The sequence below is a fragment of the Ambystoma mexicanum genome, chromosome 2q (assembly GCF_040938575.1).
Source record: "Ambystoma mexicanum isolate Mex_15411 chromosome 2q, UKY_AmexF1_1, whole genome shotgun sequence".
Lineage (NCBI taxonomy): Eukaryota > Metazoa > Chordata > Amphibia > Caudata > Ambystomatidae > Ambystoma > Ambystoma mexicanum.
Genome location: NC_090924.1, coordinates 231,568,840 through 231,587,593, shown reverse-complemented (window position 1 = coordinate 231,587,593; position 18,754 = coordinate 231,568,840). Strand labels below are relative to the sequence as shown.

At 45.9% G+C, this 18,754-nt stretch overlaps 1 protein-coding gene across 2 annotated transcripts in view; it reads right to left on the bottom strand.

Annotated features, from left to right (window-relative positions):
* IL21R (interleukin 21 receptor) overlaps nucleotides 1-18,754 on the bottom strand; it is a 325,610-nt gene that overhangs the window by 251,724 nt on the left and 55,132 nt on the right. For both annotated transcript variants that reach the window (XM_069647188.1, XM_069647189.1), the window contains exon 2: nucleotides 7,130-7,215. In XM_069647188.1, the coding sequence (XP_069503289.1) occupies nucleotides 7,130-7,196 (67 nt within the window). In that variant the 5' untranslated portion in view covers nucleotides 7,197-7,215. The remainder of the gene's footprint in view (nucleotides 1-7,129; nucleotides 7,216-18,754) is intronic.

Below are 18,754 nucleotides of genomic sequence, written 5' to 3'. Positions count from 1 at the left end.
CCACCACAAGAAAATTAATGTCTCTCCCAGCAGACCCAAAGTCTGCGCGCACTGCCTCCCATGGCTGCGTCCCTCCAGACATGGTCTCGATGGGGGTTCCTTCTGTGCCGGGCCTGCCACCTGGCACACCACATAGCCCACCACAAATTCTTTGACCTTCCTCTCCAGGTCAGGAAACCAAACTTTCAGCCTAAGACATGCTTCAGTCTCGGCCATTCCCTTGTGGGCATGGTGCGCCAGCTCAATCACCTGCTGGACCTTGCTAGCAGGTATGACCAGCCTGTCCCCTCGCAGTAGCAGCCCAGAGTCAGCGAATGCTAGTTTGTCCCGGACCCTCTGCAGCTGTTCCAATGCAATCCGGGACTCTTGGGTCCTCTTGCCAAGGCCCTCCAAGAATGACTTCCATTCCCCTTTCTGCAACGCCACTCGGAGAAGGCGGAAGCAAGTATCATCCTCTGAAGCCTTCGCCAGCTCCTGAACTGACATTGAGTTAGTGATAGTGGACTCGACAATGATTTGACAAACAGTCAGCCGCATTGTTCGCCCCGGGTCGGTACACCAGCGACACACCATTCAACAGCACCAGCATCCACCTAGGGGTGTCATGGTATTAGTTTTATGACGGTACGATAACCTTCTTGCAAAATGACAGTATATCATGGTTATCGCGGTATAGCAGGTGGAGTTAACCAATCTTAACAAATATTTTCTAAAAGGTCATAAATTGTCAGATTTATCATCACAAACAAAACCAGGCACCCAGAGCCAGAATTGGGCTTTTCAACATACTTTTCACTGAAATGCCACCCCTTGCTTCCACCAAACACAAACACGTGTGGAGAGGAGGAGGGGGAGAGACCTGCTGCGACTGGCAAAGCAAAATGAATAGCTTTTCTTAAGTGGTCATTTAGGCTTTTAGCTCCCCCACTGGCTACTGGTGAAGATGAACGTGTTGCCATATTTATAACATGCATGTCCCAGATCAATGGAGGCTGATGGTAGTATAAGCTTGTGCGCATACTCACACACGCACACATGCTCTCTTTACGTTACAGCCTTTTGTTTACTTGTGGGCCAAAAGGTGTTCAGTAATCAAGGACATGTCACCCTTTGGTATGGCAGCAGAGAATACCCACAGAGATGAGTGAATTTCGCAATGTGACTTATTATATATTAATTCAATGATAGAACCAGGGACATCCCCCATTGTCATATGTTTAGCAAACATTATACATTATACATTATAAATATATAAACCCCAAAGCCGCCAACCCAAAGTAAAGCCTTTTCCTTCTTGGCACTGTATTTATTCTTCCTATTGCTAACTTATTGATTTTGTGTCAGCCACGTGTAGTTTATGGAATGGCATTAAAAACTGCTCCAACTGAAACTACTTGGCAGATGGCACATCCAACAGTGCAAGACCAAGACTGCGCAGCACCTGCTTACTGCAGCTTTCCAAATCAGATTGAAAAGCACACTTAACGGTATACACGGTATACCGGTATAAACAATGTGACGGTTATTATTGTTCAATTGAGTGGTTCACAGTACCTTTAACGGTATACCGTTATACCGTTACATCCCTACATCCACCGCTCTATCCGGGCCGGTGGTTTGGACGATGAGCCTGTCATGATAGGCAGCAGGGGCTTGTGATCTGTCATGACCATCACCGGCCTGCCCAACACATACAGCTGAAAATGCTTGTACCCCCACAGCACCGAGTGGGCCTCGCGCTCAATCTGGGAGTATCTCTGCTCCGCCTCAGACAGGTCGCTGCTGGCAAATGCAATGGGCCTTACCTCAACCTTGGTGTCCATCTGCGTCAGAACCGCTCCCAGGCCAAACGGACTGGCATCTACCACCACCTCTGATGGGAGATAGGGATCGAAGAATGCCATTGTATCGTCAGCCGTGAGGGCTATCTTCACATCCTCAAGAGCTGCTTGCTCAAGTGGGCCCCACTGCCAGCGAGTCTCCTTTCATGTGAGGCTCCTCAGGGGCTCAGAACAAGTGGTGAAGAACTGTGCACCTCGGACACATTCTCCGGGGTCCTGGCCTCCATGATATCCTTAACCTTGCGGGGATCAGGTGACACACGGCCTTCTTTGAACATGAAGCCGAAGAATTCTATGCTAGTCTTGAGAAAATCACACTTTTCTCTGTGGAACATTAGGCCCAGTGTCTGGATGCACCTCTGACCTTCCAAATACCAGGATGTCGCCGCTGATGTATAGGACGCCATCCAGGTCCGCTAGGGCACCTCTGATGATGTTCTGGAACATCTCGGCAGCCGATGGCACCCTGAAACTGAGGCGCTTGTATCTGTACAGCCCACGGTGCAATGTTAAGGTGGTGATGTACCTGGACTCAGGTTGTAGAACAACTTGGTGGTATCCAGCCCTCAAGTCCAGTTTGGAGAAGAACTTTGCACCCTGCAGCTCAGCGACAATGTCATCAATGGTTGAAGTAAGGTGGCTCTCCCTCTTGATCGCCTTGTTAGGCAGCCACATATCAACGCATATCAACACATATTCTCACCAAGTCAGGCTGTTTGGGCTTTCGTGCAATGATAATGGGGGACAGATTCAAGAGATTCTTCAGCTCTTTGTCGACCCGGTCCCTTATATGAAATGGGACTCTCCGATATTTCAGGGCGAACTGTTGGATGGACTCATCAATGGGCACCCTCACTGGCTCCCTGACCGTCTGACCAATGCCGACAAACCACTCAGCAAACCTTCCGAGGACCTCTTGCACATCTTCCACATATACGCTGTAGGCGAAGCTCAGGATTCCCAGCGCCTCCATCGCAGAGCAGCTCAGGAGGGTGTTGGTACTCACATCCGTCACATAGAACCTGGCTCTGGTCAGACTGCAGCCATGTTCCACCTGCGACACAAACGCCCCCACAAACGGGAGGGGTTGATCACCGCCAAATGTGAAAATGCATGCCATCGGACACTGCAGTGCTAGGGGGTCTTTCAAAGCATCATAATGCACTCTTGCCATGATGGTGACCGAGGCACTTTTATCCACCAGAACTGGCACCGGCGAGCCATCCACTCGCACCAAGCACTTGGGCTGTCTCCTGGCCTTTGTGTTCAGAACGCTCACAATGGAGATAAAACAAAATGTTCTCTTCATACTCTTCATCTCCCATCTCCTTCCATATTCCTTCATCCTCCTGATCAACGAGGGATGCATTTGGCGGGTGCTGCTGCCTGAAGAATCCGTCAGGGATGGGACCTCTCTGGACCACCACTGGCAATGGAGCCCTGCGTGCATACTGGTCTACAGTCCCGCACCTCCCACAGGTCCTTCCCTTTTGCCGGGCACTCTGTGGGGTATAGACGGTCATACCCACACTTCAAACATGACTGCGGCGACCTATTGCTTCTATCCCTCGGCTGCATTGCTGGCCGTCGGGCCCCTCTTGTCCCTGCCCTCGCAGGGCATGGACTTCTTCAATCTTGAGCGAGCGTATAGTAGCATCCATCTTGGACGCACGTGTCTCTGCCACCTTGTGCTAATGTCTGAGTTCAAGGATGCGGGCAACGTGAAGTCTGGTTTGTGCAGTACCGGACGGCGTAGCTTGCCAGACGCACAACCCTAGATCAATTGTCCCATGTACAGGTTGCCACCGTGTGCCAGAGACGGCCACGTAAAACATCCAAGGGTTCATCATCTCTCTACTTCGCACTGCACATCACAAACCTCTCATAGTCCATGTTGGCGAAGGGCATGAAATGTTCACGCAGTGCATTTTTTGCCTGAGTGTACGACTCGTCCACTGGCTGCAGCGACTGAAAAATTTGGTGCACCGCCGGACCAGCCGAATATAGAAGGGTCACCACTTTGCTTTCATCCTCAGTTTCACCCGTGGCCTTGAAATACATGTCCATACGATTTTAGGGCCTAGGCTGTATGGCGCCCTGAAACATCAAATTCCGGTATTGGGGCTAGAGCACCCTGTTGTTGCGGGATCCTTGCTACCCCTTGAGCCTGCGCAGCTCTGCCCAGAGCAACTCCTGAATTTAGGTCATCCGCCATGTTGGTGAGCACACAAGCACCCCTTTTTAACTAGGGGTAGCGACCCACACCAGAACCTGATGAAATAATTGAGCTCCAGCCAGCCAGCTAGCTCCTCCCCTACACAGTGCAGAGGATCAGTGCCACATGAGAGGAAGAAAAAGAAAAATTGTCCATATAGGGCACCGAGAAGCAGATATTGGGAGCACCACGGGGGGTGCAGGGAGGGATGATACCTTTACTTCTGCCCCTAGCAGCACCTCTCACAGACAAACACAGTCCCAAAAATTGAATAGAGCACATAAATCACGCGCCTCTCACCTCTAGACATCCAGGTGAGGGACAACCTCATGGGTAGCTGCAGTCTCCCTTATAACTTTAGTTTTGGCCATTAGGTGGCGCTATAAACCAACATTATTGCGTTGGGGTACAGATGGGGGAGATGGGATGTGAGTAGGGGCACACAACTTGTGGGCATTGTATGGCCTTTTTACCCACATGCAGACAACCCACAGCCATGCTAATTCATATGGCTGTTCTAACCTACTGCTTGACCAACCCGATCAAAACACACCCTTCTGGGATCTTTTTGAGCTAGATCATGCAGCAACATTCAGCTTTGTACTGTATAGGCACTGCCAGTATTATTTATTTCTAAGCAGTCTTCAAGTTAATGGCTTTGTAGCAGCTGTAAATGAGCTCCTGGTGCAAAAACATCTCAACCAAATGTGCCTTCAGACAATTAATTTATCAGCAATATGTGCGTCCTCGCACTGTTAGTTGCACTCAAGTTCAGTTAAAAACAAGCATGGGCAAAGCCAAGAGATTTGGTATGTGTATAGTTGTTAGATAGGCATTTGCGTTATGTGACCAAATGCTCACACCATTTACAGCTGCTGCCATCATAAGGCCAGATTTTACCATTGTGCCAATACAAATCAAACACGTCTAACAAGAGAGGGAACAGATTCGAATACAGCATAGAATAGGCTGTCCCTTTTCACATTCAATGCTACCACTGTTTAGTCTACCCACATCCGGCCTATTAACAGAGCATACTGTAGAGCATGCAGCACGCAGTTCACACAGAAATACTTTTAGTGCCTTTGCTAGGTATGTTGTGTTGTAGCAAAAACAGATGCTTTTGTGGAATAGGCTATAACTGTGAGGGCTGGATTACCGTTACATTTCATTTGTAGAGTGCTCATCTGCCATTTGTGAGGCCTTGTAGAGCTGAGCAGTGGGAGCGTGCCGGAATGCATGGTCTGGGCAGGGGTGAACTGGGAACCAAAAGAGGCCCTGGAATTAGTTTTCAAAGTGGCCCCATATTACACATTGTCAGCAAGCCAACCCTTTTCCTATGAGAACATTTGGAAATAAAATAGGTTACCACAAAAAGAGGTACCGGGAAATTTGCAGAGTTCCCTAGGGGCCAGGCCACCTCTGGGGTTGAGTAAGACGCTGGGGAATGGTGAACATTTGGCACCTTTGTGCTTTGAAGATAGATACTAGCGCAGCATTGCATAGAGTATAGCATGACGTAGTAGCATCACATGTCGGACTACTCCTCACCATCAGCATGGCATTGCTACTGGATGCAATGCACGAGGTGTGGTGTGGCAGGTGGTTGGCTATGTCAGTTGCATGGTGCTTGTGGCAAGCACGTTATATCATAAAAGCATGCAAGACTCTGTGGTGGGGTGGAGTGTCAGCAGGGAGTCTACAGTCACATTACTACAGATTGGGGGCTATAAATTCAAGCCTGGCTCTTAGCAGAACTTGAAATCACATGCCATAGCCTAGTATTTGATATTAGTAGCAGGAGAGGGTCAATGAGCTTGTAAAAAGCAAGCTCATTGGCCCTCGGCCAGGCCTTTCCTACCCCACAAGGCTCTGAGCCCTGCCGCGTCCCGGAGTTCTCTCCGTAAGTGCAGTGCCTTAGCCCCTTCCATGGCGGACATTTTAGAAGGGACTACACGTAGTACCTTCTCCCCGGTCCCTGGCGGACATATTTATTTATTTGCTTTTTTTTTCTTGAGTCGAGAAACAGATGCAATTAGTACCCTGCTACGACGTGCCGGTTACTAATGGCAATATGACCTAAGGAGGGGGGATACTGGTTGAGTAATGCCCCAAGGGCTTCTAACTATGGCTCCGGGAGCAATATCAGACCAGTAATGCCCCCCCCCAATCGGGCCATATTGCCTAAATATAGCCTTGCAGGCATAACATGGTTTAAGAAGGCATAACAAGGGATATCATTGTATGATACGGCATCACATGGCATAACATAAGAAAATGTTAGGTATCTTCTCTGTCAGAGACTGACACAGGCAATCATGTTTCCATTCGGAAACTTGTACTTATGCTTTACTTGGAAGTCAGCAGGGCCTCCAGGCAGTGCTTCATTTGTAAAGAAATAAGTGCTGGTGCTCAAATATTTTCTAACGCCCATGACACGTCAGGATGGGCAGCTCCCTTCCCACTGTTGCCACCACCCACAGCTGCTCCCCATGCTCTCAACGTATATGGGTTTAAAGCTGCAACACCCACCGGCTTATTGTGGTCGGCAGATGTACTCACTGCAGCAGAAGTGTGATTTACAAATGCCAATCAACATTCACAGGAAATAACATAGCACATTTTTATGTGTCTTTAAACTCAATCATCAGTTACATTTTGCTCTGGTTCTATAGGTGTGTATTATGTTTTCGTTCCTATCAGCAGCCATGACGGTTTGTATGAGTAGTAAGCCATTTCCTGTCCTCTAACCCTGATGAACATGCCTAGAACAGGAGGAGTTTCAGGAGCTGGCAAATAGTATACCCCTGTACTTGTTCTTTTGATCAGTAGGGAACTTGAATGATGAGCCCCAAATTCGGCAGCTCTAACCAGCAGTAACCGCTCACTCTGCATTATTTCTGGAGGGGTCACAATACGTTGATACCAAGACAATGCTGGGCATCGTAAGTCCACTTGGGGGTGATTGTTGCTGTGTACAAATAACTTAATTAGTGTGAAGGCCCGTGTAAACTTGCCAATTTCCCCAGATCCCACTCTGGAAAAGAAAGAATGATCCGTGAGAGGGACTTACTGTTCCCCATGATGCCATATCCCAAACACAGCAGCAGAACGGCCTGTATCTCTCGGGATCTCTTCATGCTGCTATTGAAGGCCTTTCTGTGAAAGACAAAATCTCAAATTAATCTATCTGAAAAAAAATCAAGATACACTTCTCTCCAAAGGCTTCCCGGCCACACAGGTCCAACCACACCCTGTCACTAAGCAACTCAGCACCACTACACCCCTACTTCAGGGACGTCATTTCACCATAATGCCTGGGGTAGCGGAAGTGACATAACACGACCCTTGAACTCTGATGACATCATCAGAAGTGATGTAATTTGACCCCACCCCAAAGTGACATCACGGGAAATGATGGAACACAACCTTTCACCCCTTGACAAAACAGGAAATGGCATCACATAGCATTGTTCCTAAGTACACTATTATAAATATGGGTACTAAATCACTGTAATGTGATATACATTTCATACAAGAATGGATCTCCATATGTATCGTTATTATCAGTGTGTATAGGCCCATGTTACCAAATTACTGTGAATGCAAACAGACGTCCAAGGCCAAAGGATAATGATGTGTTACTATATAGCATTACGCATAAGCGCTTTATATAGAACAAATACATATTAAATATCACCCAACCTGTGTTGGTTATCATTGATAGACCTCAGAAGGATGTAAAGCTGAGTTGGCTTTGCCAGGATTCAAACCTGAAACCTGCAGATCACGCAGACATTGCAGCAGCGATCGCTCAACCCACTGAGCTATCTTACCAGCTACAGCTATCTTACCGTCTATAGTAAAATGAGCAATTAGATGTCTGAATGTTCTCAAAGTCAGAAAGCAAATTACACTCTGCAGTGGATACCATTTAACTGGTAAATACGATTTAACAGCAGACCAGTGCATCTGCAGGTCTGGTGCAAAGTTGGCCACATATCAAGCCTGCATGGATCTACTTTTCTGGCTTCAGAGTTTGGCAAAATACATACCATTGGGAGGGTTCATAACTGTGTAATAAAGAACTTGGGGTAGCACAGGGAAAGCAGCGCACTCACGCGGCATCCCGTAATCTGGGCACTCAATACCTCATACATGCAAACAAACATCCTGAACAGCATGCCAGGGAGATAGGAACAATTGACACATTACAACAAAGCATTAATTGTGGCACAATGAAATCAAGGGCCACTTTATGTGCTGTGGTCAAACATTTCTACACTGTACACAAGCTTTTAGGCACAAGGATTTTGTCAAGTGACCGAGGACACCGAGATGTAATGTCTTGTGATGGTCAAAACAGAGACAACGGCCCAAAAAAACATGCTATAAATGCAACCTGCAAAAAGTAAAAATACATATCGTTTTTGTCTGCATTGTTAATTAGAGGTTTTTAAAAACAGACTAAATCAGACTAAATCAGTGACTGAAGCGTGCCTAAAATAAACCTTTAATGCAATTATTCTATAGAATTCCAGAAAAACTATTTGTTTGTTATCCCTATTCTTTCTTATTTAGGGTCACTGCACAAAGTGTTACACTTGTGGAACCCCCTTCTTTTTTTAAGAGTGGCGCTGACCACAGCCCAGGAGCTTTCCAAAAAAGAAAAAAAAACTTTTTTATTTTTTAGGGCTAGCAAGGGAAATCACAGGGGTAGAAAGGGAGACCTCAGGGGTCGTAGTTGCAACCCCTGGCAATCCCCAAATGACGTTCCTGAGTGTGGGAGTCAGTGTCCTCTTACTGTACCCCATGCAGATTTCGAAACGCGCCATCAATTTCTCTCCACAGTGGGTAGCATCTAGTACTGTACCCAGAGCAGGTCGCTGGACATTCCTGCATGGTTTAGCAGTGCATGGCATAGTGCCCTACTATGTGTTTAATGTAGACTACTGTGGGCATATAACCTCGAACATCTATTGGCTTTGATATGGTTAATCGCAAGATTTTATTATCAGAGGACTTAGAGACTAAGTGCTGCAATGGTTTCATTTATCTTATGGATCAAAGCCAGACATTCCTATGAATTGCTTTTCATACGGTACTAAAGTAGTCCCTTGCAACGCTCTCTTTAACATCCATCAGAGCGCTCGGTTTTAGTTGATCGCAAACTGCAGTCTCCAGTGTCATTGTAATACAGGTAACAGTAAGGTTTACTTGGACACCGAAGTCAAGGTCAAGGTTTGAAATTACTGGGAGCTGGGCACTAATTAGTTCATGGTGTCTGGGGCCGGGGACCATGCTATCTGCAACTTGCTCTCACCAAATACTCTCCTTCCAGATTCCTCTCCAGTTTTACTTGATGCTGTAAAATTCCAATATTTCAAGATAAAGGTTGCAATGAAATTTCAAACACTTTCTCTTTCTCTTCACTTTCTCTTTTATAAGTAGGAAGGTTTATAATTGTCACACCTATGCCAGTCCGCAGGTCCCACTGGCGTCTTTGGAATGCTTGGCGCTGGCGCCGCCATTAGAATGTTCCATTCTAGCCTTCTTACTTCCTGGTTAACGGTCTAGTCTTTCTTGTCTGTCTTGTTTTCCTATTTAGCCCCGCCTCCGTTTCCGGTTCGGCGCGTTGCAACTTTGCCTTTTCAGTTTCTTGTCGTGCTACGCTCCGCTTCCTTCTACATTGTTTCCTCTTGCCTTACTCCCGTTACTGAACCCTTCTCTGTGGACTTGGCAGCGGTTTTCCCTTTCTGTTCGCTCCTCCTTGATCCCTCTCTCCCTTTCTCTCCTTCTCGGCTTTCCCTGTTTCTGCCTTTCCGTTTCCCTCTTCTCTCCGTTGTCTGGTTCACCAGTTTCACTGTAGCGTTCCCGCTCCTCGGGCCGCGCTGCAGGGTATAGTCCAGGTGCCTTGCATAACGGGTTCTTACTCCACGCTGCCATTCCGGATTCGCCCGCCTGCTACTCTCTCCAGACTTCCACATCTTCAGTGTATTCTCAGCTGTATCCACGTCTCCTGGGACACATTGCCACTCCATCCATCCCATCTATCATCAGAACTGGAAAGAATCCTGCCAACCTGTATCACACTGATACAGAACCGCTAGAAGAGGTTTTTTTTAAGCTGTTGCTTTTTTTCCTTTTCTTGTGGTCTCTGCGGAGGAGGGGTCCCCGGCTTCCCTGTTTACCAGGGAATCAGGGTGGCTTCCTACCGCGGAAGACCATTCCTCTTCACAAAAAAAAAGAAGACCAAAAGAAAGCCCCATCAACGCGGAAGCTCCTCTGAAGAAACAGGTGAGGAGGAAGGGGAGGTGGACTTGGACATAACTGATATACAGCCGGTTACAGCAGAGTTTGACAATAATAGGGAGGTTTCCCCGATGCACGTGCTTATTTGCAAGGCGATACCAACTTTGAAGTTAAGCTAAGGTAATCATGAATTACGTATATTGTGCACTCAGGCAAGTCTCTCATGGCAGTATTGATGTTGATGAATGTAGCCCTGAAGATGGTGCTATGCACCGAAATGCATTGGCAGCAGCTTATACTTTAAGCTTAAAGGATAGTTCCGGGACTTTTTTTTTATTGTCCCTACGGTTCGGCCATGTGTTTTTAAGCATAAATCGGTAGATCGTAGAAAACTTTCCTATGGACCTTACCCGACTTTTCGTCCATTAACGCACTCGAAATCAGCCGCCATTTTGTCATAATCCTATCATTTCCCCCCATCGACCTGGCTCACCTGCGTTTGCGGCACTAAATCATATCCCCCGCCCCTGAAACAGACTTTATCTAAACATTCATATTCCCCGCCTCTATCCGTGACGTGACTGTGCTGCGTAGGCAAACGCGCCCAGGCGTCTTCTACGCGACTCCACACAGAACCCGGAAACCAACACAGATCAGCTCACAACACAGCGCGCCACAATTCGGAATATGAAACTGTACTTTTAAATCAAACCGCAAGATTGTAAATTTGGTAAAGTACATTTATTTGACATCAAATGTTTAGAGAATATTCAGCGATTTGCATTTTTCTTTGCTCTCGATCCAAAATAGTTCGTCTTGAGGCAAGCAATGTTCGTGTGCAGTACACAGGGTGTTGGTTTACGATAAAATAAGCTCTTCGGTCGCACTGATAATCGCATGGCTGTTCCAACAACGAGGCACTAGGCCACCACAACGGTATGTATGTTGCATCTAGCCATTAGTACCGCGTAAGGGCATACTTGTACTTGGCGATCGTCCCATAAAATGGTCAGGGTGGTAACGTTGTTCACGCAGAGAAGCAACTGGCGGTTGTAAAAGCCATCCGCCGGTGTCTGGTACTCGTGACACATACAATAATGAAGGATGTACCTGTTTTAAAAACATAAAAAATGAAATTAGTCTCACCATCAGATCTTTATTAAAATTATTCATTTTATATATTAGGTCGGGAAATTATTTCATAGCTAGGACAGTGCAACTGGGTATTATACGTCATTTCCAGTAACCCACCCCCTCTCCTCCGCCTTTTTCAGAGCCGCCTGAGCGCCAGTGGACCACTTTGTCACTGATATGATATAATATGGCATTTGCAACGTGCCTATACACAAGTGTTTCAAGGCGTGGCGAGGCAGGGAGGGGGGGGGGGACAAGGAGAAGACAGACAACGATCCTACTAGGCCAGGTGTCATTCAGATCGCGCAAGTGCAGGGGTAGGGGGAAGGTAAAAGTGCAAGGGGAAGGGGAGGGGGGAAGTGGAGTACAAGGTAAGTAGCATAAAATAATAAATACATAGGGCCAGCTGGTGGCGAGTGCAAGGTAAGTGCAGAACAAGTGCTGGGAAGGGGGGGCTGTAGGATACTGAGACAGTCCCCCAGTGCAGGAGTTGACAGGGAGGCAGTGCAGGTGGAGAGTGGAAGGGCCCAGGACCGAGGTCGCAGACAGTGGACCAGTTGTAGCTGGGGAGAGGGAGAGAGAAACCAGAAGCAAAGAGGAAGGTTTTGAGGTGCTTCCGTAAAAGGAGATGGTTCTCCTCAAGATAGTGCGCGGTACAAAACAATATGCCACATAGAACGAACAAGTACAACTTAACCCGTCTTTAAAGCTACTGTATAGTAATTAAATTGCGGTATAAACTCATCTAAAGAGTTACTTACATTATATTTGCATTTTCCATTGTGTCTGTGCGTAGGGCAGCCCCGAAATACCACTCCTTCTATGCCGACGTTATTTCTTCTAATGAACGAACATTAAATGGCTTTCGTTTCTGAAATTATATTCATTATCGTTTCTTACGTTATTGCACCACACCCCCAAAAAGAAGTCTTTCGGGATGGTCCCGGCCTGTCAAGGTCAAATAACAATAGAACCTTATACTGAGTCGTGGGCCATTCCGGCACCCGAGCAAAAAATCAAAGCAGCTGACCTTCACTTTGAACGAGCACACATTCCTAGTTAGCTACATTCAGTGTAAGGCCATCTCACAGGACTTGAAATTTACACTCCATCTTTGCATTTTGTCTGCGTGTATTTGCAGCCCCAGAGAACCATAAATACGGAGACATTCTATATTTTTTGAAAAATGATTTATATTACTGTTTGGTTTAATTTAATGCGCAAATGAACAAGGTTGGATAGACACATTGCATGTACACTGAGCAATCACTTTTATTTACACAATACATAGCTACACATATTCAATGGGCCTGCGACATGAGGAGACTCCAGAGCAAAGTCACAGGTGACACCCGGGTGGTTCGCACTACTGCACGGTGAAGGGAGGGGCAAGGGTGGAGAGACACATTGCATGTACACTGAGCAATCACTTTTATTTACACATTACATAGATACACATATTCAATGGGCCTGCAACATGAGGAGACTCGAGAGAACAGACAATCAAATTACAATCATTTAAACCGTGATGTGTATTTCTCAATGAGCTCTGCTTTAGGTGGACATGGAACAGAGGCAATGTTGGGTGGCAATGCAGTTGTCCCCTGCACAGGTTCGTTCACAACTCCATGTATGTGCCTATCTAGGACATCAACAATAAGTCTCTCAATAAACTCATATTGCATATCCTCAAACACTGGTTTGATCACCCATTGTTTACTTCTTTTAGTGAAGGCCTTATTGTAGCGAAGCGTCCCTAAAGTTCCGGTCGTCCTACTTTGTTGACGGCCAACATTATGGTTATGTGCCAAGACCGCTAGAAGAGTCCGATTTATCATGCCCTCCATGCCAAAATGCAATTGTTTTGGCCTGTACTTTAGGCACATATTGTGGAACACCTCCAAATCTCCTGTGTGGCAGAATTCCGTGAGTCCCCTCAAATCTCTTGTTATAGTTTTATCAAATACAATCTTTTCAATGGCTTTGTGAGTGGGTGATGAAGGAATCAACCACTTCTTCTTCCGTGCCTCCTCTGTGGACAAATGGCCATGTTCACAATTGTGGAAATGTTGGTTTGTGGTCCAGCGGTGAACGTTGCTACAGTGTAGCATTACTGACCGCCATTTTTCCAGTAGAATTTCCAACGACCCTCCACATGTTTTTGAGCTCCACCAAAGATGGTTGCTGATTGACTTGGACCACTGTGAAATACCTTGCATATCTTTTTTTTTACCTGCAGCCGACATTTTTTTATTGGTTGTTTTTGCAAGATGCCATACGTCAAATTGGTGATTTATATTTTTGTACTCTTCTCTCATTGTCTTGGCAATTGAAACGTGTCTGTCCGTGGCTATCAGGTCGATCACCATTCCCCGCGATTGTAGTTCTTGCAATGATGCTACAAAGCCAACTTTCTCCATGGCCACTGAGGATGTACTTTGTGACACCTGCACGACCACCGAACTCACAATTTTCTTACTTTCCATGTCCTGAAAGTGGTAGGTGCAGTACTTGGCTGAAAATCCTGGGCTGTCGCACTGTCCATCACCGGCTAGCCTGAACCGTTTGCCCGCAAATGTACTATCAATAGACATTTTTTCCATTCTCCAAGCTTCGCTAATGGCTGGAAATAGATAATCGGTTTGGTATTTGTAGAACTGAGTTTTCGCAATGAAATGGATTCCCACAAACTGAAAGAAATACTCTAACTTTTTAAAACTTGAACCACTAAAAAGTGTGGCCGCTGCACAAAGTAGATTGCCTGCTGGCAGTTGCCCCAGCATGGGTTGTGCAGACCATGAGAAAGGATGATATTTTGTACAGGTGGCATGTATTTTAAGGTTAGTGCCTCGAATTGCACGAGTCACATTAATCAATGGCTCCCCACATACTTCCCCACCAACCGAATGCCCACATTTCATCCTAATAATAATATCAATCAAACAACTATCGAATACAATGAATTTGGCCTCTTTCCTTATACTGTCACTCTGCATCCCAGCTGGTTCGGCCTGTAACGTTGAGGACATGTCACTCACATGAAAGGTAGAATCTCTGATATCGTCTTCCGCTATGTTCAGTGATATTGATGGTGTTTCATTGTCGTCCACTTCATTCTCTTCCATTGCAACATCTGTTCCTTCTCCGGCGATGGGTGAATAAAACAATTTCTTCAACTTTCTCGCGGTCTTAGTTTTTGCGGGTGTGGATTCTGTGAATTGATCTCCGACTGCATCCGAACTACCAGGAGGACATTCACTATCAATGGCTGGTGGTGGTATAGCTCCGTTGTCAATCACTTCATATTCTTCCCATTGGCACGATGCATCTCCAGTCTCAAGTCCCTGCCAAAAGGTTTGACAAGCAACATCTCTCGTTCGCTTCACTGTCTGTGTAGATCTAGTTCGTACACCCACTCGCAACTAGAGGACAGATTGGAAAAGGGATGTTCAGTTTAAACACAACTTACAGTATTGAACTATTAACAGTGAAAAACAACATAATATAGTGACCAGGACACTAACCTTCTTTTGCTTTCTTTTCTTTGAAACTTTCTTGCCTCAAACTTCAACATCAGGACGCTGTTGCTCCGACTCGACTGCAACGACTATATTTTCATGATAAGCACATCCATCACGCACTGACGCTCCATCGACTCCCTGAAACATAGAACTTTCATTAGTATGTATAATAATATTGAAAACACAAAATGTACTTGGGGACCAATACCCACGTACATCTCAATAGCAAAACACGAATGAACGCATTGTGTAGAACATTCAAACGACAATTATTCACGCATTGTTGATCTAGTTAGATGGAACTGTCAAGATCCATACCTCGGGCTCCGCATAGACTTCCATTGATGATATTATTGAAGATGACGCTTCATCAACTCCCTGAAACACAGTAATTGCATTAGTATGGTTTTCTATTTTGTTAAAAAGAACATAAACTTTGTGCAGGCGTCAACGGCTCATCTAAATAGACCTGCACAAATGATCAGTTGTCTAAAATAAATAATGGATATCTAAATATGATTCGATTTGCTCGATCGTTGGAAGTGTCACCACCCAGAGATCTGCATCAACTACTAGGGGTGATGTTCTTGTAGAAGAAGCTCCGTCATCTCCCTGAAACATAGTACTTGCGTTAATAAAGAAGGAAGTATAGCGGATGTAATCACGTCATATGATCTCGCTTGATCGAACTGTCAGTATCCATACCTCGAAATGCATAAGAACATCAAGGGACGCTGGAACTGCGGTGCACACTTCTGCAAGCTGTTGCGCCGACCCGATACTGCATGCTCCCCCTTCTTCTTGGACTAATGCTCCATCGACTCCCTGAAACTTAGGACTTTCATTAGTAATGAACACAATATTGAAAAAAGAAGACACATAGGAGGGCGACGACAGAAGGACATATCAATGGCTAAAAACGAAAGAAACATTGTGTGTAACAATCACGCTACAAGAATGCAAGATCTGATGATCTCCATCGATGGAACTGTCCGGAAACGTACCTCGAGCATCTGAGTGACATCAACGGTTGTCGTCAATGCGTTGGACTCCTCAGCATCTCCCTGAAAGACAGTACTTGCATTATTTTGGATAACAATAATTATAACTGAAAACAAAGACTAGAGGACGAGTACTAGGGTGTACCATTAGGTAAAATAATTACACGATAAATTAAAACTATTGATTTACATGCCTAAAACAAGTCAGTGGCAGAATAGCTAAGTAAGATTACCCGATAGGCGCTTGAAGTGGCTGATGACTGCAATAACGACACGGATGGAGAATCTTCCGCCTTCATATTGAGTGGATACATAAATGGGGAAATTATTGTTAGCTAATGCTACACACTACCGCAAGGCCGAGAGCTAAATCCGTAAACTTGACTCACCAGTGGAGGGATGTGGACGAATAGAGTGGGAATAGCGGTTGAGAGCAATTTTCGCTTCGCTCGCGGTGTGTTCTTCTTTATTAGCAATGATGTGGAGTACATGTCTGAGCTAAAGTGCCTGCTGCAGATGCGGTATCGATCACCCCTCTTGTCCGCAAAGACTTCGAGGACTCTACTTTCAAGCTCAGACGGTGGAAATCCGCAATATCGGACCCATTCTCTTATCTGATCTATTGTCTTAGGGAAAACATGCATTATAGTACCTTCAGATTTTTTATGGGTCTTCGAAGGGCAACTGCCAATGGAACAGGCAGGCATTGTGGAAAGTTCTGAAAAGTAAAGATCAACAATTCTCTATGAATACCAATGTGTTAAAAAATTAAATGACACATAAAAGGTTCAATGCAAGGTTCGTTTTGGTTCTTGGAACTATACACGTTATTCACATGCGGATAAGTATTTGAATAAGTTTAAAAAAATAGAAAAATAATTTGACTAAACTCAGAACATGTGACTAGTTCCTTGCATGTACTGTCTTGAACGAAAAGAAAACATGGATGCAATTTGATGACTACTAGCAAATAGATATAAATTAAAATATTGGACGCAAAATGATTATGGTACATGGCCTTACCTTGACGAACAAACAGTTAGATGCAGGGATCAGAGTAGTTTCTTGTCGTAGAACAGGGAGCAGTTCACAGGTTGCAAACTGACGAGTTTGCTCGAAGTGGTCACGGAAGTTCACAGAGACGAAGAGCAGATAACCAGCACCTTCACGGGTTGACTAGCAAAGCGCAAAGAAGTTCTCATTAGAAATATGAAGTGGGTTATAAAGAATTCGAAACAGGGGTGTGTTTGTGAATGAATGACGTGTATATGTCGTGGCATTATGCGGTTTGCAGGGGGGCGTCCAGCGTGAGGGGGGATGCTTGGCAGGAGACACGGGGTCTGGAGGTAGACATGGGAACAACAACCCATGCTCTATAGACCACTTTGAAGTGTACATGGTCTTTGGCACCTCTTGGCCTTTATCGCTCCCTGACAGCTCCACTTGCCAGCACAAGTACCCCGGTGCGAACTGCCTTTGATAGGGCGGGGGGGTGGATTGGGGCGGTGGTTGTGCAGACAAGACACAGGAAGACTCGTGAATGGAGACACACTTATGTGGATTGCAGGGGGGGTCCAGCGTGAGGGGGGATGCTTGGCAGGAGACACGGGGTCTGGAGGTAGACATGGGAACAACAACCCATGCTCTATAGACCACTTTGAAGTGTACATGGTCTTTGGCACCTCTTGGCCTTTATCGCTCCCTGACAGCTCCACTTGCCAGCGCAAGTACCCCGGTGCGAACTGCCTTTGATAGGGCGGGGGGTGGATTGGGGCGGTGGTCGTGCAGACAAGACTCGTTTGCCGCAGGGCCTCACCAAGGAGAGGCCATCTAACTGCATGTAAGAGGCAGGCTGCAGGATCTAATACTTGGAAGGCAGGGGGGTGAGTTTATAAATACCTCACCCTCCCAGGAGAATATATGGGTGCAGTTCACCCTGGAGACCCTGGATGCCTAGGCAGTTAGTCAGCAGCAGGCTGGCCTGTGGTGGCAAGGCGGCACGGGCCAGAGGGGGTCATCTCTGTACCCGGTGCCCAAAAGGATGATTTATTATGATCAACCATATTGATTATTTACCTATAACCATGTTTTGTATCAATAAAATCCAACGGCCTTTTATTGCCAACGCTTGAACAAAGTGGTGTGGTAAGTATTTTTGGGGGAGGAGGCAAGGCCGGGAGGCTTGATGCCAACCCGCAAAATAACATATGTATGTCTGCTGTATATGGGTTCAACTGTTATGTGGATTGAAGGTGGGCGGCCAGCGTGAGGGAGGATGCTGGCCGGAGACATGTGGTGTGACAAGACAAGGCACAGGAAGACTATTCAATGGAGACACACTAGATTCATTTAAAAAATCAAAACAACCATTGTTAAAATATATGTTGGGTTTTATTTTAGATCTTAATTTCAATTGAACATAAATAATAAACATTACACATTGTAAAGTTCCGGTTGCAGCACATCCAGGGAAAATCCGCGGTATTGTCCACTGTCGCTGGGGAAATGTTGTCTAATGGCAAGTACCGCACAGGCAGGTATTACTCTCCGAACGCGGTGTCCGAGCCTCCCGTGAAGCCACCAAGTGAAGCAACGATAGGCCACCAGCCTGTACCACCTGTGAAAATGAAAGATGCAAACTGTGTTAAAATGACAAAACTTTCTTATCAATGTCGATTCAGGTAAAAAATGTCATTCTGCTTTGAAAAAAATTCTATCTAGAAAATGCACAATATGGAACCAATTTACATGCGTTCGAATGATATGTAGATGTAATTTTATATGTGGGAG